Genomic DNA, 25,470 nt, shown 5'->3' on the forward strand with positions numbered 1-25,470 from the left:
GATTCCTGTGTACACACTTTGCAAGCTGTGGTCATGAAATTGTTGATGACATCAGGAAGATCACCAGGAAGATCAGGAAGATCTAAAAGCCATCAAAGTTTTCACCAACCTGTAGACTTGAAGAAGGACCTGAGAGGTCAGCTAGGCCATCCTGCAAGGGAAAGCGCCCAAATGTCTGCCTTGAGAAAGCTCACCCGGGCTAGGAGAGGCAGAAGCAGCACACAGAATGATTTCTTTCAACTCAGAAATAGAATAGTCTTTATTCCCATGCCGCGGGCCTCGGGAAGTCATTCATCACATGAGCATAAGCCGCAGGAGCCAACATCTGAACAGCTGCCTGGTTGCTGATGAGCAGTTCCTATGAGCCGCCTCCTGCACCCCAGGATCAGCGTGCCTCTTGCAAGGGATGAGGGTCAACTGTGGCTGAGAGCGGACTTCTGGTATCTACAAGAAGGGCTCACCTGCTTCTGGGTCTTGGGGCGGGGGTATCCAGAGACTACCCTGCCTCTGAACAGCTATTCATATTCTACCTTTTTTATATCGAGTAGGCAATGCCTAAGATTGAGTCTTTATCATTTACAATGAAATCCCAGCACCTATCCTGAGGTGGCTGAGCAGAAATTCAGGCAGACAGATGGACAGTCTGACAGAGAAGCCCAAACTGTGTTCTGTCCAATTTCTACCCATCAGTCTCTATTCCGTCCTTCGGAGGCCACTGGGAGCACATAAAACAACCCTGGACTTGAGTGGGGGACAGGTGACCACTCTGTTGAGCTCCGTGACCTCAGGCAAATTATTTACGACACGTTCAGAATGTCCTTCTCCTCCCCTAAGAGAATGCCTGTGGATCCGGGGTTCTTGTGATGGGGAATGAAGTCCTGATAGTGCTTCAGCAGGTCAACCAAGAAAAGCCCTTTCTTCCCAAGATTCTGGGACCAGCAAAGAAGAACAAATAATAAACCTCGTAAATAAAGTAAAAACCTAAGCAAGAGTTTGAAATATGTACAACAAAGGGCTACTCTCTAAAGAAGCCCTAAAACTTTATATGAAAGTAACGAACAATACAGTAGAAAAATGGGAAAAGGACATTAACAGGCAAATCACAAAAGGAAAAAAAAAGTCAAATTAAACACACACATCTGCTCTGCACCACAAGCAATACAGAAAATGTAAATTCACCCGTCAATGAAATGCAATTTTCTTTTCTCTATCAGAGCTTAGTAAGACTCAGAAGATGGCTAATATCCAGTGTTGGAAAGGACAAGGGGACAAAGAAATATGTTACCTTGTTGGTGCGATTGAAAATTGGTTCAGCCTTTGGTGAGAGCAATTTGGCTGGACCCATTAAAATAAAAAAATGTAGGTACTCTTTGCTTTAGCAAACCCATTTCTAGCTATTTACCGTAGTGCAATACCTACAATGTGAACAAAGAGGTCTACACAAGGACAAGCCTGGCAGCTTTGTTTGCAGTGACAAGAGATGAAAACCATCTAAATATCCCTCATCCACAGGAGTTACATCAATAATGGATCCTTCATGCTAGAAAATACTCAGCAGAAGCTCAGAACGCGTCACGAAGAGTGAGGTCTATGGAACAGGGAGGAAAGCACGTGTCATATGATCCCATTTATGTCCAAGAAAACTATGGCAGCTCTCGGTGGGTCCATGCAAGGCAGTGGTTTTCCAGCAGAGCATTTTGCCTCCTGGGAGACACCTGACAATGTCTGGAGACATCCTGGGGGGTCACAATGAGGGAGAGGGTATGAATGCAACTGGGTGGAGCCCGGATACTGCTCAGCCCCCCACCGTCCACAGGAGACCCACCGCCATAAAGAATGACCCAACCCCAAATGTCAGCTGTAATGAGCTAATCCCAAATGTACCCTGGTGCCGAGATGCATAAATGTCACCAGAATGGCTCCTAGGCTGAGCCCAAGTTGTGACCAGCCCGGAGGTAGCAGTAGTTGCGTGCTGTTTTGGCCAGTCTGAAACTATTCCATCTTCTACTGGGAAAAATATCCTCACCTTCCCACTGAGCTGCAAGGGAGAGCATATGTTCTAAAAGTACTGCACCCACCCAGACACAGTAACCAGTGGACACAGCTGAGGCCCAAGCCACCTGAATTGGTAGGACTCAACTCCATAACTGTTATTAGCTGTGGGAGAAAAAGAGGCCTTTTCTACTGGGGGCAGCTGGGGCTTCCCACCTAACCCTGCTGCTGTACCCTGGCTGTGAGCGCAGCCAGCTTAGAACCAAGCCACTCTATGAAGAGACACAGACTGCGTTCTGAGGACACTGAGCTCCTGAAATTCACGCCACGCCCTCAGTCTTTTCTGTTAAGCGAACTGATGAATGGCAATAGGAGGTGGGTTTCCTTCTTCTGCCAGCAAGAAAGTGCAGGTGTAGGCCAAGAGTTTATCTTGGTCAGAACACCTGGGTGGTCAGCTAGTGGGCCACGCTGTCCCGAGGGAGGAGCCCAGCCCTGGGTGTGAACAGGGTCACATTACAGGTCCAGACGTGCGAGCGGCTGGCTGCCTCCAGAGGACCTAGGGATGCTCAGGGCCCACCCTTCACCAACCCTGGGACCAAGGGGCAGCTCCCCAAGCCCACTTCCCCATGAGGAAGCAGGCACAGGACCAAGCGCTGAAGGAGGCCAACTGCGCTTAGCATGAGCCGGGCTTTGGCCTGGGCCAGGACTGGATAGGGTCATACTCATGTGGGGCTGCCCCAAGCAGGCAGGTGCTGAGCAGCACCCCTGGCCCCAGGCTCCGGATGCCAGCATCACCTCTCCCTCCCCGCAGGCCAGGTATGGCGGGAGAGACAACAGGACAGGTTTAGGCAGGTTTGTAATCGCTGCTCCTACAGAAGGGGATGTCTGAGCTGACTGCACATGAGGCCCCAAGTCTCAGACTAGAAGTGATGTCAAGCATTTGGAGAAAACCTCAGAAATACATAGAACAGGAACCTACACAGATGATCACGCCCAGAACCCCAAGGCTGCGACCAGGTGCAACAGCTCTCTTCCGTTTTCTCACTGCTCCGCTATGAAAACAACCTCTAGCAAAAATAAAAGCCCTCGTGGCCAGTACAAATTCATTACATCTGCTATGTGACGTGGCTCGAGGCCCATTTTCTTTCCTCATCAGGTTAATTTAGGGGACACTGGCATGTGGCTTTATAGCCTGTTTAAAGGTGATGAAGTTATTACTGTCTTATGAATAAAATACTCCTAACCAATTAATACCAATTTTAAGTCTGAGCCAGAATAATTGGCCATTAAAAAGCCCCGGGTGCATATTAATAGGAATGACAAGGTAATAGCGGCAGGGAACGTTTTCCACCATGCAGGGAGCGGCTAATTTATTTATTTATTTATTTATTTTTATTAATTTATTTTTTAAATTAGTGCATTGTAGTCATATATCAATCACACTGGAGTACAAGACTTGAGAGGATATACAAGCACACATCATCCAATTAGCCCTCCTCCAGCCCCCATCCCATTCCCTCCCCCTCCCTCCATCCCACGCTTCTTTGGTGATTTACTTTGATACATTTGTTTATGTACCTCCTGCGTTTTAAAGAGGCTCCGTCCTCCAGTATTACATACCCTCTGATTGGTCACATTAGTTGCTTCACTATAGGGCCCTTTCTATAGCTCAACCTCTTCCTGTTGCCCTTTTCCTCCTAGTTATTGCTGATTAAGAGAAGCGTCTGATTTATATTTTCTGCGATATTTCTCTGTGCATGCTGCGTTGCAAGCACCGATCCCACTCTTGATGGTCCCAGTAGTGGCCTGGCTACTCAGTGGACTGATCCAGATCTCGCTGGCTCAAGCAGCAGCCTTGACTCATGGGAGGCCCCAGTTCTGGTCTCGCTGGCCCCTGCACCGGTCTAACCCCTAAGCTGGCTTTGGTCCCGGCCTTGGAGGCCGCAGGAGTGAACTTGCCTCACGGCAGGCTCCGATGCTGGCCATTGGCCCCTGCACCGGCCTAACCCCTTGGCAGGATTCCAATCCCGGCCTTGGAGGCCCCAGCACCAGCCTAGCCTCACGGCAGGCTCCAATGCCGGCCTCGTTGGCCCCAGCACCGGCCTAACCCCTCGGCAGGTTCCGTTCCCGGCCTAGGAGGCCCCAGCACTGGCCATGTCTCACGGCAGGCTCCGATGCTGGCCTCGCCCCATGGCAGGCTCCGATGCCGGCCTCGCTGGCCCCAGCACCGGCCTAACCCCTCGGCAGGCTCTTATCCCGGCCTTGGAGGTCCCAGTATCAGCCTTGCCTCACAGCAGGCTCTGATGCAGGCCTCGCTGGCCCCAGCACCGTCCTAACCCCTTGGCAGGCTCTTATCCTGGCCTCGGAGGCCCCAGTATCGGCCTTGCCTCACGGCAGGCTCCAATGACAGCCTCGCTGGCCCCAGCATCGGTCTAACCCCTCGGCAGGTTCCAATCCAGGCCACGGAGGCCTCATTAGTGGCCTTGCCTCACAGCAAGCTCCGATGTTGGCCACTGGCCCGGGAGCGGCTAATTTAAACCCACTCCCACAGGCAGGCGGGCTGGGGGCTGCCGCATCTGCAGCCGGCTCGGCCTTCTTGCCCATCATTCCTGAGATGAGCAAGAGCCCGCCATGGGAGGAGGGACACCTCGCTCTTCCTACCCAGTCACTGGATGGAATGCCGGCTTACACCATGTTGCGCTAAGCTCAAACTGCAAGAAGGCTCCCAGGGCTAAATTAATTCCTCTTGGAAATTAAAAATGTGTGTATGTGTGTGCGCGCACGCGCGTGCGTGTGCGCGCGCGCGCAGAGTATGGGAGAGAAGGAACAACCTATCCTTGTGGAATTATAAGGCTTTATTTGGACATATTAGATGGCGTTGTGTATGAAGCTAGGGGGTCACTGTCAACTACAATTTGATCAGGACTCTAGGACAGTCCTGCTGAGTTGACTTGATGAGGATTACTCACAGGGGTCCACCCCCTGCCCCACCCTCAGGGCAGCCTGGTGCTTGCCGGTGCCTGTCCGGCCCACCCTGCACACACTTGGGCTGCCTGGTGTCTGCTCCCAGGATGTGCAAGCCAGTTAGACTGCCCGCCCAGGCTGGGAGCCTGGTCCCCCCATCAAAACAACCATAACAAGAACCTCAAAATAACTTTGAACTCTTGAAAAACAATAGCCAGGCAAGGAAGAAAAAAAAAAAGATGACGAAGAAGAAGAACCAGCTGGCTAAACAGGGGACCTGGAAAAGAGGATTGCTGCAGGAAAACACAGAGTAATATTTTAGCAAGTTGTTCTTTCTTGGCTGGTGCTTCTCCGACAGTGGAGGGGAGGAAGGGACACAGTGTCCACCTCGACGAGGCCCCATTTAAACCACGATGAACATGCTTGGATTAAAAGAAAATGACCCCAAGCACCCCTCTTGCTTTATTTGGTGGGTACTGGGGATTGAACCCAGAGGCATCCTACCTCTAAGCTACAGCTCCAGCTTTTTTAAATCTTGAGACAGGGTCTCACTAAGTTGCTGGGATCTCGCTAAGCTGCTGAGGCAGGCTTCAAACCTCTGATCCTCGGGTTTCGGCCTCCCAAGTCCTGGTAGGCGCGTACCACTCTACCTGGCTACCCCTCTAACATTTTTACACAAGTATTCAGAACAGTGGATGCTACCACTTAAGAACAGTGAGGGATGCGGTGTCTCCTGCCACAGAGGCTCTGAAAGCCACAGGCTGAAGGAGGCGCCCGGGCTGCCCAGCACTAGTGCCACACCAGGCGCCACCCACATCCACGCAGAACGCGCGGGGAAGAGGGACGAGCTGCCTCTGCTGTCCACGAGAGTGGCCCTAAGTGCCTCCATTTTACTCAGAGCCGCACTTCATCTGGGCCCAACCCTCCCTTCCAGGACCAAAGAAGATATTCAGCAAGTGACAACCGTGACCCAAAGACAGAGTAAAACCAAACTAGAGACTGCTAGTCTCCTTTCCCGTCGCCAGCGCTCCACATGAACCTCGGCTCCTGTCTGCGCAGCGGGGCGGCGGCCTTGGAATGCAGCGGGAAGACGAAGGAAGTATCCCCACTTTGACTGTGTGCTACTGGCAGGATGGAGCCCAGCAAGCCACTGTTTTTAGCTTCCTCAAAGAGAAAGTGCTTATAAAAAGGGAGTTAAATCTGGACACCCACCTGCGAAGACAGTATGTCCACTCTACCTTTAGCCTGCTTACCAGGTCCCTGTCTGTTTTGCAGCTTTCCAGATACAAAATTACCAGATAAATGCACCTTTCAAAACAGGAGCACAGGCCCACCTGCTTGCACAGAAGCGAGCACTAAGTTTTCCTCCAACTCTACCACCCTGTGCTTTATACCTTTAAGGCTGAAAACGTTTCCATTTACTGGGAGCCTCCCACTGCTGGGGCCCATCGACTCCACACTCTGGGATTTGCAGCTCTGTCTACTGTGAGGCTATTACCCTGTCACCAGTATGAGCTGCCATGACAGCTCTGACAATGAGTTATGGGTCAATATAACAGTGGGCAGAATCCCGGGTTGGATAATGGAAACAGGCTGGTTTCATGGAAGCAAAGACTCCTGACGCAGGCCTCTGAGGAGGGCGGTGAGCTTCGTGGAGGCAAAGCTAGCAAGAGGCAGGAACTCAGTGTGACCCAGAGGAAGTGATTCGGCCCAGAGTCACAAGTCACAGATCACCTTAACACAGGGATGAGGACAATGACACCTAGCTCCCGAGGAGGAGTCGTGGGAAACGTGGAGTTAGAGCAGACATCAAGGTGCCCGTGGCAGAGCCTGTGTCTTCCCCCGGGGCTGCTCTTGCCCCTGCAAAGCCTCCTGGGAAGCTCTCATCTCCATTGACATTCTCACTGCCCTGAACCAAAATGACTGACCACACAACTTAGAGGAAGGAAGATTGATTCGGTCACAGTTTTTGGAGATTTGGGGGTCAGGCTGGGTCTGCAGAGCTCAGGTGTGGCAGCGGGGAGCAGAGAGAGGGAGAGCGAGGGCTCTGCTCTCACGCCATGAGGCTGGAGGCAAGAGTGCAAGCAAGTAAAGAGATTCAACAACACAGCACAGGCCCCGAGGCCACACCCCAGGACCCACCTTCTCCAGCCACGGCCCAGCTGCCTAGGTGACCACCCAGTAACCTATCACAGTGGATCGATGCACTGATGGGACACAGCCCGCAGGACTTAATTATACCAGCTCTGAACATCGATATATGAGCTCTTCAGGGGACAGTCTATATCTAACTATAATCCGTCCTTGCTTTCAGGCTGCCCAGAGGAGGTGCTGCCGCCTCGAAAGCCCCAGGTTGCTGGAGAAGGTGGGTGTCCTGCTCCCTGCAGCCCTGGCACTGCCCCTAATAAAGCAGATGCTAAATCAAGGCTCTTGAACACAGGAATGCACTCGGAGACAGTCAATCAATCAGGAGGCGATCGTGTCTATGTCTCCTTCAGGGTTGTTTGCTTATCGCAATCGAGTTTTTTTTTTTTAGCTCCTGAAGTATATTCACACAGGATCCATGTGCTCTGACAGTTTATAAGTTGCTGCATGTCACAAGCAGGAGAGCTGGTGTCTTACCCTACACACCACATCCTGTGCAGAGCAGCACTACCTTACTCAGTGGCGCCAGTCTCCTCGCTGGGCTGGAAGGGATGGGGTCCCCTCCAAGTCAGGTTTGGCCCCCATGGGCCCTGTAGACTTTAAGTCCATCCCAGGCACGCAACAGGTTCTGTTATCAGCACAATCGCATGAATGGAGCAATTACACTGTGAAAGAGAATTAAAGTTCTGCCTGTTTGGGAAGACAGCGCAGTAACAGAGAATACCAGCGGCACACCCCTCCAAGGGGAGGGAGAGACTTTGGCATCTTCTGCTTTTTGTTCCCACCCAGATGCCCTGCACATTCTAACAACCACCAGGAGCGAAGGGGCAGTGAGCCTCAGAGGTGCTGAGGGGCCTGGCTTTGTGGCATGGAAAGTTCTGGAGGAAGGAGAGCGTCTGGGTAAAGGCAAACACTCCTGTGGTTTCACCTAGCATGTGGCACTGAGCCAAGGCTGGCTGCAAAGAAACCCAGACGCCAGGCAGCGAGTGGTTGCCCTGGCCCACGGCCGGCTCTCCTCTACCCTGCACACAGGCCCAGGCGTGAGCAAGAGGGCGTGGCTTCAGCCTCAAAACTGGTCCTTTCCCCCCAGATCTGGACAGTTCCTGTTGGGGCAGAGGCTTCCTGTGGCTTCAGGAATCCTGTCTCGGCATAGCTCCGTATCAGGCGAGTGTGAGACAGAGCATGGGGTAGACACTAGAGGCACCAGGGGAGAGACAGCTTAGGAAAGAGGATGAAAAGAAGGATCCAGAAGCCCAACGCCTGAAGTCCAAAACATCACCATCCCCCACACCACCTGAAGCCCCATGCAGCCTGCGGAGAGCCCAGGATCCATTATTAATAGGAAAAATAAGGGATCTTCCCCGCATCACCTACATGTATACGTATATTCAGCCAGACTAAACCTCTGCAATCACCACTCGGCCCACGTGATGTCCTGTCGTGGGGCAGAGGGGAAGGAGGTGCGCAAACACTGAACTAGTCTTCCTAGGGAACCACGTTCCTCTGGGCCAGGATAACACCCCGCAACCGCTAGGAAGACAGACCTATTGTAGTTCAAGACGCAGGCATTGCTAAAACAAAGCAATTCTCCTTGGTAACACAGAATTTCTGCAAAATTCAGCCGGAAATTGCTATTTGGGCTAAAAGAATATAAAGTCACTGAAGGAGAAGCCTCTCTGTGTCTCTGCATCCTCACTGGTCAAATGGAGAAGACGAGAGCCGTGCTGGCTCCCCTCACGCACGAGCCAGCAGAGGCGGCGGCGGCCACGCTTATTATTTTCATTATTGATCTTGAATCACAGTCTATTCATCCCCTTACACCAGTGTCCCCGCAACAGCCTCCACCCGGCCAGCTTCACTAGTGTTTATTTGCCTTTAAGCTGACTCATTCCATTTTTTGCTTCAAATGTATTTTACCAGGGAATTGTCCATCACCATGGTAAGCAAGAACTGTGCCACAGCTGAGAGGCCAAGGTAAAAATAAACACAATGCAAACAAAGTGTTGTAAACTCCAGCCTGCTGCTGGCCAGAGGCCGGATGCCCAGCCTGCCTGCTCCTCCCAAGAGGGAGACTTCCTCCAGGTCACCGGAGGCCCGGAGAGGGGCTCCCTGCCGCTGTCCTTTGATCTCCAGGGGTTGTCCTCTAAAACCTTACTCAGCACCCAGACCGACTTCCTGCCCCACACTGGGAGACCAGCATGCCCCATAAGACCCTCTGTGCTGGCGCGCACGACCTAGCTCTCACCAGCCCACAGAGATGCCATGCTAGTGCGTGTGTATGCGTGCGTGAGTGCGTGTGTGTGTTCCTGGGGATTAGAGGCGCTGTACCTCTGAGTTACACCCTCAGCCCTATTTTCTTTTTTACTTGAAAACAGAGTCTCACTAAGTTGCTAAGGCTGGCCTCGAACTTAGAATCCTCCTGTCTCAGACACCCAAGTACTGGGATTACAGACATGGGCCACTACTCCCCCAGTGAATTAAGCACCCAAGCTGTGGCTTCTGTGATGGAAGAAATGAATCTTTCTTGCATCTTTTCATGCAACGAGGGGCCTTGGTGCCAGGCAGCACCGCTCTCCTGAGAAAGCTATCTGGCTGGGCTCTGCACACCTATTCTTGTTCACTCTAGGGTTAGGGTACCTCTTGTCGCAGCCTCCCAAGTACTGGGATTACAGGCATGTGCCACTATGCCCAGTCATTTTTTAAGTCTTAGAGGCTCAACAGTCACAGTATCCAATGCGTCACCATCTACCCAAAATCTGTTATATAAAAAGCAGTGTGACCGACATGTCCCTGACGTTCTCCCAGGGAGGTCGGATGCAGTCAGACGGTGATTTGTCATGGGGTGTAATTAGGATTGTCTACCACAGCCTTCTCTGCTGCTTAATCCGAAGCCCTATGTGGAGATTTCTTTTAGAACTCCTTCTAGAGAATTAACACCTTTTCTCGTCATTAGCAATGGAATTATCCAAAATAATCACATTTCCATTTTCTCACTGGCTGCTGGGAAGCCCTTAGGAGATTTATAAACCAATGAGAACAACTTGTTGGATCTCACGACAAACATGTATGCTTAATCTCTTGGTTGACATTTTCTCTGACCCTGATATTTTTTTCTTCTCTTTTATCATTCTCTTCTATATGTTCATAGACTATTTCAAATCATGTAGGATTAAATAGTATGCATATTTTTGGGGTGCTAGGCATTGACCCAGGGGACTCTACCTTTGAGCTACAACGTCAGTCACCCTTTTTTTCTTTTTTGGGGGGCGGGGAGAAACAGGGTCTTCCTAAATTACAGAGGGCCTCACTAAGTTGCTGAGGCTGCCTTGCCTCGAACCTGCAATCCTCTTGTCTCAGCTTCCCAAGTACTGGAATTACAGCATGTACCGCTGTGTCTAAGCCATTTTTTAAGTCTTAAAAAAAAAGAGGCTCAATGGCCGCGGTATCCAATGCGTCACCACCTAGCCAGTATCTGTTCTATAAAATCAGTATAACCGAGCCTTTCTAAAATGCTGCCAAACACATGCTCAGGTTTTGCTCTTAGGGTACCAACAGGACACAAGGTCAGCTAGAGAGAAGAATGTACGCGGAGGCGCCGCTCCGCGCTCCAGCTCCTGGGAGGATCTGAGAGCCGGGGTGTGGGTTCCAGTTGCTTGGGGTGGCTGCTGACACCTGGGCCACATCAAGGGTGCGCCAGCTGGGCCAGGCCTGAGTATGCTCCTAAGCAGCTAGCGATGGGGTAAGAGCGGTGCTGATGCTGACACTCACGCCACAGTGTTACCGCCCTGGAAGCATCTCCCAGGCGACAGCGTCTTTGCTGCGTCCGTCTCACTTCACTGCGGACTTTCCCAAGCTAAAACTTGCTTCATGGGGAATGGAGGGAGGAGTACGAACTGAAAGGTCAAGGAAACCTCTCCAGCGATGCTACATTTTAATTTCACTATAAAATACAGCTGTCTGCCTCGCTTTGGCCAAACCTCCCAGCTCCCATGACCTCAAGTGGAACATGAAGGTCACTCAAATACTGAAGGTTTTTTTGTTTGTTTGTTTTGTTTCCTCACTTTTTGGTTTGGGATAAAAAGAGAAAGAAAGAGAAGAGATATTTGAAAATCTGTCATATTTAATTCTCTTTTTAAACCAGAGCTGAGAGCCTATCATAAACACTCAGCTTCTCCTAAACACTTAATAAAGTGCTACTGTTGCCACAGATAAACTAAAATGACTTCCCGGAGCCAGACACTGGCTCATCTGCCCTGGCGCATCTGTCCGTGAGATTCTAACTAAGATGTGCACGTCTTACTCAGATCTGGGACTAGACAGGGCGAGGCAGGAAACTGGCAGCGTATCCACTGGGTACCACGCGTTTCTAACCTCATGGCGACTTTATAAGACAAGAATTATCGCTTCCATTTTGCAGATGAAGAAACGAGATTTGCCTAAGGTCACAGGACCAAACCAGGGCGCCTATTTCCAACTTCCAGCGGGGAGAGAGACTCCTAACAGCTCAGATGGCACGACCAGTGGGCCAGTCTCTGCTAAGAAGACTGGCAACAACACCAGGCTTGCCTTGGACTTCCGGGAGACAGAACTTTAAAAGACACAGAAATGGCCGACTGACGAGGACAGCGGAGCCGGAAGGGCTCGGGTCTACACAAGCACTTGGGACACAAAATGTTGAGTCAGAATCCATGGGAAGAAAAGGCGAGAAGCTAACGGGGCTGAAGGAGGCAGGCATCAGACAACCAGAGAGAAGGAAAACTTGGGTCCCCTGATTACAAAGTCACCTCCAAAGCAGATGTGCACCCAGAGACCTAGACAGTGGAGCCCAGGTAGGGCCGGCCGCCCGTGCAGGGCGGCAGAGGGGGGCCTGTCTGTTCACTTTCCGAGCATCTGTTGCTCCTTCTTTTGCAAACAGTAGCCTGGTTTTCACTTGGCGCACTGTCTCGCCCGCTCTCGGACCTGTGTTCAGGTGCAAGCAGCACCCATCCCAGCACCAACGACGGTCACATGAGCTGAAGAGGGCCACAAAGTCCAGCATCCAACCCAAGGCTCAGAAACGGACTCAAGCTCCAAGACAGACCAGTGAGTGGTGGTCTGGGACTTCACTCATGTCCAGACAGGCTGAGAGCCTGGTGCTGCTGGGGCCCATCCATCAGCCCACAGAGAGCTGGCCGAGGACGCCGAGCCCAGGACAGGAGCGGCAGGTCCCTGAGCGCAGGGCCAGCTTGCCAGAGGCCCAGCCTCCCCCTGCACTCTGTAGTCACCACACAAGCCAACAAGCCCCAGTTCCTGCTCAGCAGTCCGAGCTGAGCTTTGGCAATAGCCATGGTAAGAAGCCCAATGGCACAGGAACTCCATCCGCTCCACTGTCTGACCCAAGGTGGATGCTAGAATGCCGGCGGTTGGCGGCTACGGCCTCCGCCCACCACCAAGAGGCTGAGCACCGTGCCTTGACAAGCGGCGATGCTTTGCCCCGGCTGCGACATCACCTGAAAACCAGGTGCTTACCTGATACACATGGAACGCGTTCGCAGCTTTGCCACGGAGAAACACCGATGGGATCCAGACGTTGATCAGCGCCCGGTTTGATCTGAACAAAGAAAGAGGGCCTAATCAGTCCTTTTACTTACAACAAACAGGACAGGAAACAATTTTCTCTTCTAAAAGGCATTCTGCACAAGCAATTTGTACAACATACATCACACTTCGTAGTCAGCTAAAGGGCAAGTTCACGTCTTATCACTAAACTCCCCAAGTCCATATATGCATGATGTATGCATGTATGCATGTGTGTATGTGTATATGCATGTGTGTATGTGTGTATGCATGTGTGTATGTGTGCATGTGTGTATGTGTGTATGCATGTGTTATGTGGGCATGTATGTGTGTATGTGTATATATGTATGCCTGTGTGTCTGTATGTATGCATGTGTCTATTGCGTATGCATGTGTGTATGTGTGTATATGCATGTATGTATCCATGTGTGTGTGTATGTATGTATATACATACTAGGGATTGAACCCAGGGCATTCTACCTTTGAGCTATACCCCCAGCCCTATTTTATTTTTTATTCTGAAACAGTGTCTCCCTAAGTTGCTAAGGGTGTAAGTTGCTGAAGCTAGCTAGCTTCAAATCTGTGATCCTCGTGTCTCAGTCACCCAAGTACTAAAATTACAGGTGTGTGCCACTGTGCCCAGCTTTCCTAAAACATTATTATTTTTTCTTTTTTCAGTACTAGGGATGAAACCTAGGGGTGTTCTACCACCTGAGCTACAGCCCCAGCCCTTTTTTCCTTTCTAATTTTGAGAAAGGGTCTCAGTGAGCTGCCTGGCTGGCCTTGACCTTGCGCTCCTCCTGCTTTGGCCTCCTTAGTCACTGGGGGAGAATCCCGGCTCAAATCTGTTATGTCGGAGACAGTGCCCACCTGGGAGGGTTGTGGTGGGGCCTGAGTGTTGGAACAGTGTCTGGCAATGAGGAAATGCTGAATGTGTGTGTGTGTGGGGGGGGGGGGTCAGTGGATAAAGAAACACTCCTGGCGGGGCCAGGCGAGCTGGGTTAAGAGGACCCAGGCTCTCAAGGACCTTCTCTGTATGAAGGATCCTGGTCTCCGCCTTGAGATGGGAATACACCACCGACTCCCCTGGCCATAGACCAACAGACAGGCTCGTGCTCTCTGGGGAGAGAGGATGAGGCCTGGGCCAGGCAGTAGCTGCTGGATGGGAGGGACTGTGGCTTGTGTCCCCTCGGCCAAGGACTTGGCAAGACAGCTGCCTGCAGAGGTGCCTGATACACTTAGCTCAGTAACGTGCCCTCCTGACTCACAGGGGCTCGTCTCCCAGAACAGCCTCCACCTCTTTCCCCGCTTCTCTTCCTAGCTTGCTCTCGGCCGGCGGCTGGCCCAGCGGCCTCTGCGTGCTGGACTCCCGTCCACAAGCCCGTGGAGGCACACCCACCTGAGACCTGCCTGGCCACCTTGTCCCCGTCCTCCTGACCTGACAGCCACCCCACTTCTGTGGCTGCCCCTCAAGCGCTGGGGAGCCTCTCGATGCCAGGAGCTCCACCTACGAACGAGGAGACCGAGACCCAGGGAGGCCAGAGGCCGGCCCAGGGTCACGCTAGGAGTCCAGCGTCTGAGAGGGCAACGCAGCGTGGCCTGGCTCTGAAAGTGTTCGTTCTTTTGTCCTGCCAGGCCCTCCTTCTTTACAAGCAGCTTTTCCTGTTTACCCTTTCTGCTAGGGAGGCTGCATCTTCATTTTCAAGACAGGGCTTTGCCATGTTGCCCAGGCTGGCCTCAAACTCCTGGGCTCAAGGGAGGGGAGGTGCAGCCTTCTTCTACTGGCCACAACTGAGCGAGGGGGGAAGGAGGTCCTGCTCGGCTTTAACCCAGGATTCGCCCCAGGATTCGTCTTTGCCAGCCTAGGAGGACTGCTTGTTCCAATCCTGAGCAACCTGAACAGAAATCACGTGAAGACAATAACTTCCTTAGAGGCCACCAGGAGAGGCGACAAGAGGAAGGAAAGCCGGTCACACACCGGCCGCTGATGGTGTCACTAGCCCGGGGCACATAAGTTCTCAGGCCTGCAGGAGCTGTGCAGACAATGAAATGGGAGGCAGCGGGGCAGGTGAGGACTGCGGCAAACCGAGAGGCCATGGCCTGTGTGATGGGGGCCGCACCTCACCTGCAGCTGACTGTGGCCTTGCCAGGATCAGGGTCTAACTTTCAAAGAAAATTTGAAAATTTAGAATCTTACGTGATCTCTTCCAAATTTTAAATGCCCGGGGGCGGGGGGGGGGGAGTATTTAAATGCCCAAGGGGAAGATAAAACACATTAGGAGGCTCAGGCTGCAGGAGAACAATGCTCTACCTGTATAATAAACAAATCAACCTTGAGCAGGATTAACAGTGATTTCTTTTTCCCCTGTGTCCTTCGCAGACATGAGCCAACCACAGAGTCCCGTTTCTACAGGACCTGTCAGGAGCCTACGTCACGGACTTACATTTCAAAATCCGACAAACTCTGGTCTTCAGATGTTTGACTCAAATCTCCAGGCACCTACCATCAGAAGAGGGGAAGGGAAGAGAGAAATGCAGGATGGTTATCATGGTTTGCATAATCACAGAAGATTTCTGCCTCTCAATGATTCTCGAACATTTTCTGTTCAGAATGAGGTAGAAGAGCAGTTACTGGAAAATAGTAAGAGATGTTGGGGAGGGACGGCTGGAGACGATGCTGCAGTAATAAAAATATGCTGCCGTGAGCCATCTCAGTTATCTTTAAGGAAAAAGGCCTGCTAATCCTATTGAGATAATCACAGGCATGAAAAAACATATAATTTGGGAGATATATAGGACTAATTAGGATCTGAGGTGTGAGTTATCAGAGAGATGAGGGGGAAAATTTCCATTGTCACCACGATCAGCATCATATAGACACACTCAGCACAGGAACACGAAAGGCCCCTTCCTTTCCTCCATGATGTACAAGCAATCTTGGGCAGAACGTCTTCTCCAGCTCAGAAGGGCCACATGAGGACATGATTGGGTGAGAGAAACTCACCTGCCTGGCTTGGTGGTCCCCAGCGGCGCTGCTGGGATCTTGTCGCCCTCCGTGGAGGGAGTGTGAGGGTCAGCACGCATTCAGTGGCATGCTTGACCCCTGGCAAGCCCCCGCCTTCCCAGCCTCAGCTCCCATGGTTAGGGAATCAATTCCCCAGGCAGCTGAAAGGATTTGCAATTATTATGTAAAGCAGACTGTGAAATGCCCCATATTGGTGGATGCTCAGTAAACAGTGATATTATTGTAATATCCAGGGAATGGCTTCCTTTTGGGTTTGATTGAAACTGAATTGGTGAGGATTTTAAGAATACAGATCAGGACTAAAAGGAACTGACTAAAAGGAGAGGAGCAGTGAGGAAGAAAGAGGCCGTCAACGCCATGCCTTGACCTCTGGGGCTTCCAGAGCACCCAGCATCTTCACAACCACCCAGGGGCAGGGACTATGCCTCGCTTCACAGACCAGAACACTGAGGCTCAGGAAGAGTGCATAGCATGGCCAAGATGAGCTAGGAGTGGATACAAACCCAGGCCTGTCTGACTTCAATGTCTTCTCTGCTACAAGAGCTCAGCAGAGAGGAAACTCCAGCTAACAGGTGAGAAAGACGAGGCTCGAGAAGCTCGGCCCGTGTAAAGGACGAGGCGGCACACCTTAAAGCACTTGGGCCGCAGGATCGAACCCAGCCCCGCGTCTTCCCAAACCTCTGGCTGTGTGGCCAGAAGCGAATCACTTCTCTGCGCTGTCTTCAGTGTACAGTGGGCGTATCAGGGACACTCATGGGGACGTTCTGAGGCTACACTGCGTATCTGCAGAGTAGCCACAGCAGCGCCGGGGAGAAAGAGCTCGGTAACGGACTGTGTGCTCTGCTAATAACGTAACAGCTTCTGAAGTAAGAGTGGCATGTTCTGTTGCCCTTGATCCAGACACAGAATCTCGCCAGGAGCTGGAGGGGCGCCTTCCACCCATGCGTGGCTGCCAGAGGGAGGAGGGCCAGGCCGAGCCTCTACCGACATCTGCAGTGAAGATGCTGTTGAGAGATCCCTGCAGACAAAGGAGAGGCCTGCCTCCGCTGGGCACAGCTCCAGTCTCCTGGATCCCAGGCTCCCGGCCATGGGGTTGCTGTCCCTGCTGCTACCATGACTGTCACTTTCCTATGGGTGGCTGGGAAGACTTTTCAGAAGCCATGAGGCTGCTTTACGAAGCTCCCATAAGAACATCCACATCCTCGATCCAGGATCCCACTGATAAGATTGACCTGGAAGACATCAGCCGAAATTTACATCTGTTTCCACTACTTAGAGAACTAAAAATGGTTGTCATCTAAAAGTCTAACTTCAGAGGAGAGGTTCCAAAATTATAGCATGCCCATCTGAAATGGCCGGGTTAAAAGAAGGGTAAATGGGGTTTACATGCATGCACATGTGTGTGTGTGTGTGCACGCATGCTCATGTACACGTTCCTAAGGTGACAGACCTAAAAGAAATTCTGGAAAAATCTGTAATAAATATTAATAGTGGCTACCAATGACAGCAGATTAGGAGTGAGATTGGGGGAAAAGAGGCTCGTTTCTCATTTCCTATCTTTCTATAAGATAAAAAAGGTACATTTGGAATTGCTTTTAAAAATGTAAACACGCTTTTGAAGAATGAGCTAGCTTTCTCTGTGCTGTTATGAAAAGATCTCCGTGATAGATCAGGTGAAACAGAAGCGGAGCACAGGCAGGCTCACCCGTTATATTTGTTTTTGCATCAAGAAGCTGTAATATATGAAAAGGGTGCTCGGTGAGGTGAGGCGGGGTGGGGCCCAGGCCACTAGCATGTGACACTGGCAACGAAGCTATCATGAACACTCTTTAATGACATTTAAGGAATTAAATTAAAATGTATTCACTCTTCCCCTCGCCCCCCAGAATAAGTGCTTTGGATAAGTATTTCGTGGCACAGATAAAACTCTGGTCTCTATTTAATAAAACGCAGCCAGAGAGTGCAAATGTCTCATGTGATCCTTAACTGTGATGTCAACGAGGTTGAAGGAGACACAGCGGGAAGACGGCAGTGGGCTCCCTCTGAGAGAATCAGGTGGGGCTGTTGCACACGGAGAGCGTCTCCACTTCCCACGATGAACGCGCGCACGTTGAGTGGTTACGAGCCGATGCGCCTCCTGGACCAATTTAAGTGTGCACCTATCACTAGGTGGAGTAAATGTCCTCTCCGCTGCCCTTGCCACATCCCACTAGGATGCATTAAGCCCAGGGGGAGACTTTGCCTTCACTTGTCATCGTCAGGGATGGAGAAGGATAAAGCAAGGGCTCTGAGGCCACGCGGTCTCCAAGCAGCAGCCACAGCTCCTCTCTGCAGGTCTACGTGGAGTCCACTGGAAAGGGCGCAGTGCCAGCCGCTTCTCAGTAGGGACCATGGTGGCTCTAGACTCTTCCTCCCAGAGCCCCCTTCTGCGGCTGAGGATGGGGAAGGTTCTTTTGGGCCTGGTGTGAGGACCAAGCATCAGACTGCAGAGGGACTCGTGGGCTGGCAGGACACCAGTTCTATCATGATATACAATCGCCACCTCCTTTAAATAAAGCCTCATTTCCAAGAGGAAGGGACCAGAGCCTTCCCCAGGGGGCGCGTTCACGAGAACCCCGCAGTGTATATACCCGAGAAGCAGAAGCCTGGGCAACCAAGAGAAGCCAAGGGAAAGGCAGGTGGGCTCAGTGAGGACAGCTGTCACGTTACAACAGTGAGGAACCAAGAGCTTCTTCACGAAGGGCCAATGTGAGATGGTGGTAAGTTTCCCCTCAAGGATGCTAGTTGGATAGCGAATGGCAGTACCTGGGACTGTTAAGTCCCGCTGACCTAGAGCTTTTCTTTTAATTCTGTGGTCTTACTGGGAGCTGCACACCAGGAGATATTCATGTGTCGACTTGAGGGTGAAGAGGCTGCTGGGAGGAGGAGCCTATGGCTTTGCAAGGCTGTGCAGAACATGGCTGATCACAAGGCTGGGCTTCACGGCCACTGCGTGATGACACGGGAGGCCAAACCCACCACACATCTTAGAACTTTGTCTTTTGCTTCTGCCCACAGGACGTACAGCTAGATCTCCTTGGAGCTTACAGCAAACATCCAGAAAGCTGACTCTACTTCACATTCTAGCCATAAGAGAAGAGAAGGACAGATAATCTTTTGTAAAAAAAAAAAAAAAATCAACTTTTTAGTGATGCTAGCTACAGACATCCCCTGTGACCTCCTGAACTTTGGAGGACACAGGGCCTTCTCTTTGGTGAGCAGCACCAAGGTATCTTCATTTGCTTCTTGCTGAGCCCACAGCTCCCCATCGGCCTGAGGTCTAGCTGTTCACCTAGCAGCATCTGGGTGAAGGGAAAGGCAGAGCCCAAGCAGAGCCAAGGCTCCCAGAGCGGCGTCCCCGGTGCTGCGTGCGCCAGGATGTGGAGCAGTGGAGGAAATTGCAGAGGATCCGCTCCTGGGCCGTCCCAGCACCAAAGTCCCCGCGATCTCTCCTGACTCAGGGTTCGCTCGGGGCTGGGAAGCAGGGACAGGCCAGTGATGGCGGCTCCCTCACGGTCACCAGGCTCCGGCTCCAACATGGAACCCTGACACTGGCTCACCCGGCCGCTCTGTTATTCTTCAAACGTGGGAGGGCCTAAGCGATTCTGCCAAGAAGAACAAATGCCCACTGTGTGCTGAATAAGTGCTTGCCGAAAAGAGAGAGAAAAGGGAGGGATGGAGGAAGAAGGAAAGGAAGAGAAAGAAGGGTGCATCCACCGCTCGTGCGAGCCACGGAATAAGGCATGGCGCCTCCCTGGGTAGAATCCGGCTCTGGAAGGGGACTGGGTGGTAGAGGAGGGCAGGGAGCCGCCCCTCCTTGGAGCTGCCCACACTACAGTCCCGAGGGGCGGGTAAACATGGCACCACCAGATGTTGTCAAAGTCCTCCTGCTCTACGGAATGCTTTCACAGAACAGCTGGTCCCCATCCTTTTCTCCCAAGCTGTGGGCCGAGGTATCCCCTGCACTCACGGAGAGGCCGAGGGGTCCTGGTGTGGATAAACAGACGGGGAGAAGAGAGGGAAGGAGCCCTACCATCGCCCAGCCTGCTCAGGAGCCTCAGCAGCTTCAAGGGCTCACGTTTTCAGGGGATGACCACACATGAGGAATTCTGGTCAACAATTCCGTCTGGCTTACAGTGGACAGCTGGCACCAACTGCCAGATAGACGGCATCGCCATCTTGGATCTCCAGCTCCATACAGCTCCCGACCACCACAGCCCAGGCCAGCCCCGTGTGAAATAGCCCCATCCAGCTGAGCCCAGTGAGGCCTCAAAATCATGTATGATATGAAAATGGCTGATCTTAGGCCCCTGGGTTCGGTAGTAGGCTTGGCAAATAGTGATAGGTGGCCCATGAAAGTTGCAAAGGACATTTGGCTAATGAGCAGTAGAGACAGGACTCACGCACAGGCGTCTGGCTCTGGAGTTAGCTCTGCTGCCACTGAGGTGTGCTGCAGAGCCCCCCTATGTGCACTTGGCATCTGGGAAGCCCAGGCGGTCATGGACCCCAGATTCCTATGTGAGAGCCCCCTCTGGCAGAGCACTTCTGAGGGGCTCGCCACTCCTGAGCAGATAGATGCACTCCCAGGCAGATACAGGGCGGAGGGTTGGCCTAAAACTCCTAAGTCCATCCCTCTCTCTCTCCCCTCCCTTCCTTCCTTGGTACTAGGGACTGAACTCAGGCCATTCTACTCTGAGCTATATTCCCAGCCTCATTTTACTTTTTATTTGAAAACAGGGTCTCACTAAGTTGCTGAGACTGGCCTCGAACCTGTGATCCTCCTGTCTCAGGCTCCCGAGTACTGGGAGTACTTGGGACCGAGCACAAGCATGCACCATCACACCCAGCCCCAAGCCCTTCCTGAAGCCTCCTGTTTTGGCCACTGCACGATGACTTTTGGTAGGCCCTAGGCTTTCAAGCCCAGACCCGGTCTAGTCCAGGGTAGCTGGATCTCCCTAGGTCCTCTCCCACCTCTGGGCACACAGTCAGATTGTAGACTCTGAGCTGAGCACACTGGCTCTCGGGGATAGATGGCGATTCTGAATTCAGGGCAATCATGTTCTGAGTCCTCATCCCAGGCTCCTGTTGAGAGTGTGAGAAGCCATCTGGCATCGGCAAGACTTGGTTTCTTCCTCTCACACTGCACGTTAACCAGGCTCCAACTGCCCTCTTAGAAAGGACCATGTGCGTGCGCGCATGAGTGTGTGTGTGTGTGTGTGTGCGCGCGCACGCGCGCAACAGGAGTGGATGCCTGCTCCATGCCAATATACCTCACTCTGGATGAGTCCTCAGATAGCCTGTGACTCCAGGATCGCCACAAGTCACTATTCTTTCTGCTGGTCCTCACCTCATCTTCTCCAAGCTTGTTGTAAGGCCAGCTCTCCTCACCCCTTGGGTCTCAGCTAAGACAGGCATTCCCAGGAGATGCCTTCTCCACCCATATAGCTTTGACTCCAGCCCCCTCTATCATCCACACTGCTCAGTCTGTACCGCCGCACGCTGGCTATCTGCGGCCTGGGGTCCTCCCGTGAGCTCAGAGAGCAGCGTCCCCACCTACGAGTGCACCACGTCCACCTGTTCACCGACACCGAGCAGCCCGGCCCGGCGCTGGCACATGACGGGAACTGACTGCAATGAAATGAATGAATCACAATAGAAGTTCTATTTCTGCACTGAAATGTCAATCAATTTTTAAACTACTCCGCAGCAAATTAACAATCTTCATGCATAGTAAAAAAAAAAAAATAAGCTCATTTGGAGATTTTTTAAAAATCAGAGTAAAAGAATCTGGTTTCCTCTCTTCTAGTCAACAGGCATCGGAATCACTGCTCCAAGGTGAAGACAGGAGGCCGTGTCTTCATTCCCGCCATGTGCCTGCCAGTCCTTCCTCCCTCGTCCCCGTTTCCAAACAGCCTGGCCTTAGATGACCGCCTCTCGCTTTCCTGCCAGAAATGACCGTGGCTGTGCACCCCACCGTCACCCCTGCTTTCTCCTCCCACCTTTGCAGAAGGAGCTGCGTGTGAGATGGATGGCGCCTCTGTCAGCTGGGCGGGCTCAGTCGCTCATCTGGCCATGGTGGCGCCTGCCCTGTCCTTGCCGCAGGAGGTGGCAGCCTGGGCCTGGGCCACTTCCAGGCCTTTGGGCTTGTCTGAGTGGTAATTTATTTGCTTGTTTTACAAATATACAATTAGAGGCATCAGATCTGTGTGAGTTTAAAAACAGTCAAGGTCAAGGACTCTTCACTGGGAGTAAACAAATGGCCAATAAGAGCTTCGAAGAGTTTTTTAAATGTTATCCTCTGGATAACCTGGAAACCTTAAACGCACTACCAGTCTTCTGTTAATTCCGTTTTGTGTGTGTGTGTGTGTGTGTGTGTGTGTGTGTGTGTGTGTGTAGGAGGGAGAGGCTTTATTGAGGACTGAACCCAGGGCATTCAACCTCTGAGCTACACCCCTAGCCCTATTTCCTTTATTTGTATTGAAACAGAGTCTCTCTAAGTTGCTGAGGCTGGGTTTGAACCCGTGGATCCTCCTGTCTCAGCCTCCCAAGTACTGGGATTACATGCGTGCGCCATTACATCTGGCTGTGAACTCATTTTTCCTGCGTCTGTTTTCCCCACAAGGCTACGTGGGCCTCAGGAACAATCTCCTGGGAGCGCAGGATGGTATCGGGCACATACAACAGTTCAGTGAATACTCCCAGTGGACAGACAGATGAAGCAAACATTCGAAAGAACAGATGGACGAACGGATGGTTGGAGGAGGGAAAGGAAGAAGCATGAGACAATCATTTAATTTACTAAGAATGGGCAGCTCGTTTCTTTCCAAGTAATTAAGATCCTGAGACAACACATGTAACGCACAGACAAATGTACAAGGACATTTGCTAAAGCACCACTTACAACACTGAAGGCCTGGAGACAAGGGAGGGAATGGCTACACATACGCCTGGTCAGACTGTACAGCTACTCGAAGAACAGCACAGTCTCCTCTGTGGTCAGGGAGGGCTCTCTGCGATGTAATGTCAAAGCTGGGCATATGTCTGTAATCCCCGTACGTGGGCGGCGGAGACAGGAGGATGGCAGGTTCAAGGCCAGCCTCAGCAATTTAGTGAGGCCCTCAGCAACTTAGCGAGACCCTGCTTCAAAGTGAAAATTAGAGCCAGGTGTAGTGGCACACACTTGTAATCCCAGCACTTGGAAGGCTGAGACAGAAGAATCACGGGTTCTCGGCCAGCCCTAGCTACTCAGTGAGGCACTCTACAACTTAGTGAGACCCTGTTTCAAAAATAGAAGAATAAAATAGGGATGGGGAGTGGCTTAGAGGTAGAACGTCTCTGGGTTCCAACCCCAGTACCACAAAAAATTAAATTAAAATTTAAAAATATGGCTGGGGGTTATAGCTCAGAGGTAGAATGCCCCTGGGTTTAAAACACACACACACACACACACACACACACACACACACACACACACACATTGTCAAAACCCAAAAGCAAAACGCAGATGCCTTGGGGAGAAGGGCATGAGAAGCAAGGGTTGGGAGAGAGGGGAATTTTTTTTTTCTGTGAAACCTTGTACTTTAAAATTTTTTTTTTATCATGTACAACCTTTTAACAATAAATGTAACAATCATGCAATTTTAAACTGGAAGAGAAACTTATCATGTCCTTCATGGAAAAACAACAGAACTGGACAGTGACTGCATGAGGGCAAGCGGCCGGGGAACAGCAGCCAGGCACTGGGAGGGACGCGCCGGGATGAAGCAGGTTCTATTTGCACCTGAAGAGTTTGGAAGGACATGTGCTGATGCCCGCAGTTCACTCTCAAGTGAAACTGTTTTCTAAAAAGATGAGATGGTGGCTATATAGACGGGTGTCTGGATGGACCGGGAATGGATGGATGATAAATGATGGTGGTGTTGATGGCCGGATGGTAAAGCGAGTACAGGAAAATGTCAGTGGTAGTCTAAGCGGTAGTATAAAGGTATTCACTAAAAACATTCTTCCATACAACTGTCTTTAAATTTTCAAAAAAAAAGTTTGCAGAAATAAGTGTTTAGCCATGCAAGAAGAACGACTGGCCGGTGTTTCTGTTATCTATCTAGAAAATGATACAATTGCACTGTCTCATAAAGATCAGCATATACAGCTTAAGGGGGTAAGGGAAATATTCTAGAAGCGTGCCAGATGGTTACTTGATAAAACCATTATGTTCTCCTGGATTCTGTGGTATTTGTGGTATGCATCAGTTCTTGAATCATGATAATTTTCTCTGATTTCTTTCTTCATTTTAAATACTTTAATTAAAAGAAAAAAGACTAGCTCCAGCCAGGAAACGTCTCTGGGCTTGCTTTCATCCCCAAAATAATGGGACCATAGAAGCTGCCCGGGTAAGCCTTCCAGCCCAATACCTACCTGGCAGAGAAATGATCTCAGCAATCTGTGGTCACTCTTCTTGTTCATTACAGAGCTCAAGGGGGTGGACAGTGGCCTGCAGAAACCCAGCTGGGCCCTCTGTGGCTCTTATCCCTGAGTGAGGGGACAGCTCCTCCCCACTGTCACAGGCACTCTCCTGTCATTCACACTACATTCCAAAGTCTGGGCTTAGTTCCTCTTAGGAGCACACACTCTGAACAAAAGAGAGGGCGCCCTGGGGCTCAGAACCACCAGGAGAGTCAGCCGCACCCAGACATCAACACCGTCTTACAGTGCTGGGGATGGGAAGAGTGGCGCTGGGAGACTCACAAGGCCTCTGGGAGGCCGGCAGGTCCTTGTTCTCACTGAGGGAGGGATTAAACATGGCGAGACTGCCGTGCTCACTTCAACAGCCCCTCTGGTACAGTGAAGGGAGCCAGCCGAGGCAGCAGGCGGCTCACGCTTCACACACACACACACACACACACACACACACACACACACACACACACACATCTCCCCGGCCACACAAGATGACTTGCCAGCCTCCCTGCTGGTCCCTACCCATCAACAGATCTTTCAGGTGCATCCTCTAAGAAAGTGAGTATGGAATTTTTAGGGTGAGAGATGAGGTATTTTTGTTTTTTTGGTTTTTGTTTCTTTGCAGCACTGGGGATAGAACCCATGGGCATTCTACCCCCTTATTTGGAGAAAGGTTCTTTTAAGCCAACTGAGGCTGGCTTTGAACTGCGAGATCCTCCTGTCTCAGCCTCCCAAGCGCGGGGATTACAAGCATGTGCCACGACACCTGGCTCTACCCCTATTTTTTAATCTTTATTTTGAAACAGAGTCTCACTAAGTTGCAGAGGACCTTACTGAACAGTGGAGGCTATCCGCAAACCCGAGATCCTCCTTTCTCAGCCTCCCAAGTACTGAGATTTACAAGCGTGTGCCACCACACCCATCTGGAGATGAGGATTTTTTTTTTTTTTTTTTTTTGGTGGTACTGGGGTTCCTGGAAACCCTTCTACCGCTGGGCCACACTCCCAGACCTATTTTTATATTTTTATTTGGAAACAGGGTCTCTTAAGCCAGTGAGGCTGGCTTCGAACCTGCGCGATCCTCCTGTCTCCGCCTCCCAAGCGCGGAGATTACAAGCATGCGCCACCACGCCCAGCGGAGATGAGGATTTTTAATGCACAAATAAACACCAAGACCTATAATGGCATCTGGAACCAGGATAATACTGCAGGAAAGCAAGTGTCTTTCTAGCTGAACAGAAAAGTCTGGAAGGATAAGCACCAAACCCATCGGGCTGGTTATGTTGGGGGAGG

The 25,470-nt window shown here is 51.4% G+C and overlaps 1 protein-coding gene across 2 annotated transcripts in view; it reads right to left on the reverse strand.

Annotated features, from left to right (window-relative positions):
• SNX29 (sorting nexin 29) overlaps positions 1 to 25,470 on the reverse strand; it is a gene marked incomplete at its 3' end in the record, with an annotated part of 442,960 nt that overhangs the window by 94,752 nt on the left and 322,738 nt on the right. For both annotated transcript variants that reach the window (XM_080703361.1, XM_080703360.1), the window contains exons 16-17: positions 15,102 to 15,157; positions 12,610 to 12,691 (exon numbers count right to left, since the gene is read on the reverse strand). In XM_080703361.1, the coding sequence (XP_080559487.1) occupies positions 12,610 to 12,691; positions 15,102 to 15,157 (138 nt within the window). The remainder of the gene's footprint in view (positions 1 to 12,609; positions 12,692 to 15,101; positions 15,158 to 25,470) is intronic.

The sequence above is a fragment of the Muscardinus avellanarius genome, assembly GCF_963383645.1.
Source record: "Muscardinus avellanarius genome assembly, chromosome: 10".
NCBI classification, from domain to species: Eukaryota; Metazoa; Chordata; class Mammalia; order Rodentia; family Gliridae; genus Muscardinus; species Muscardinus avellanarius.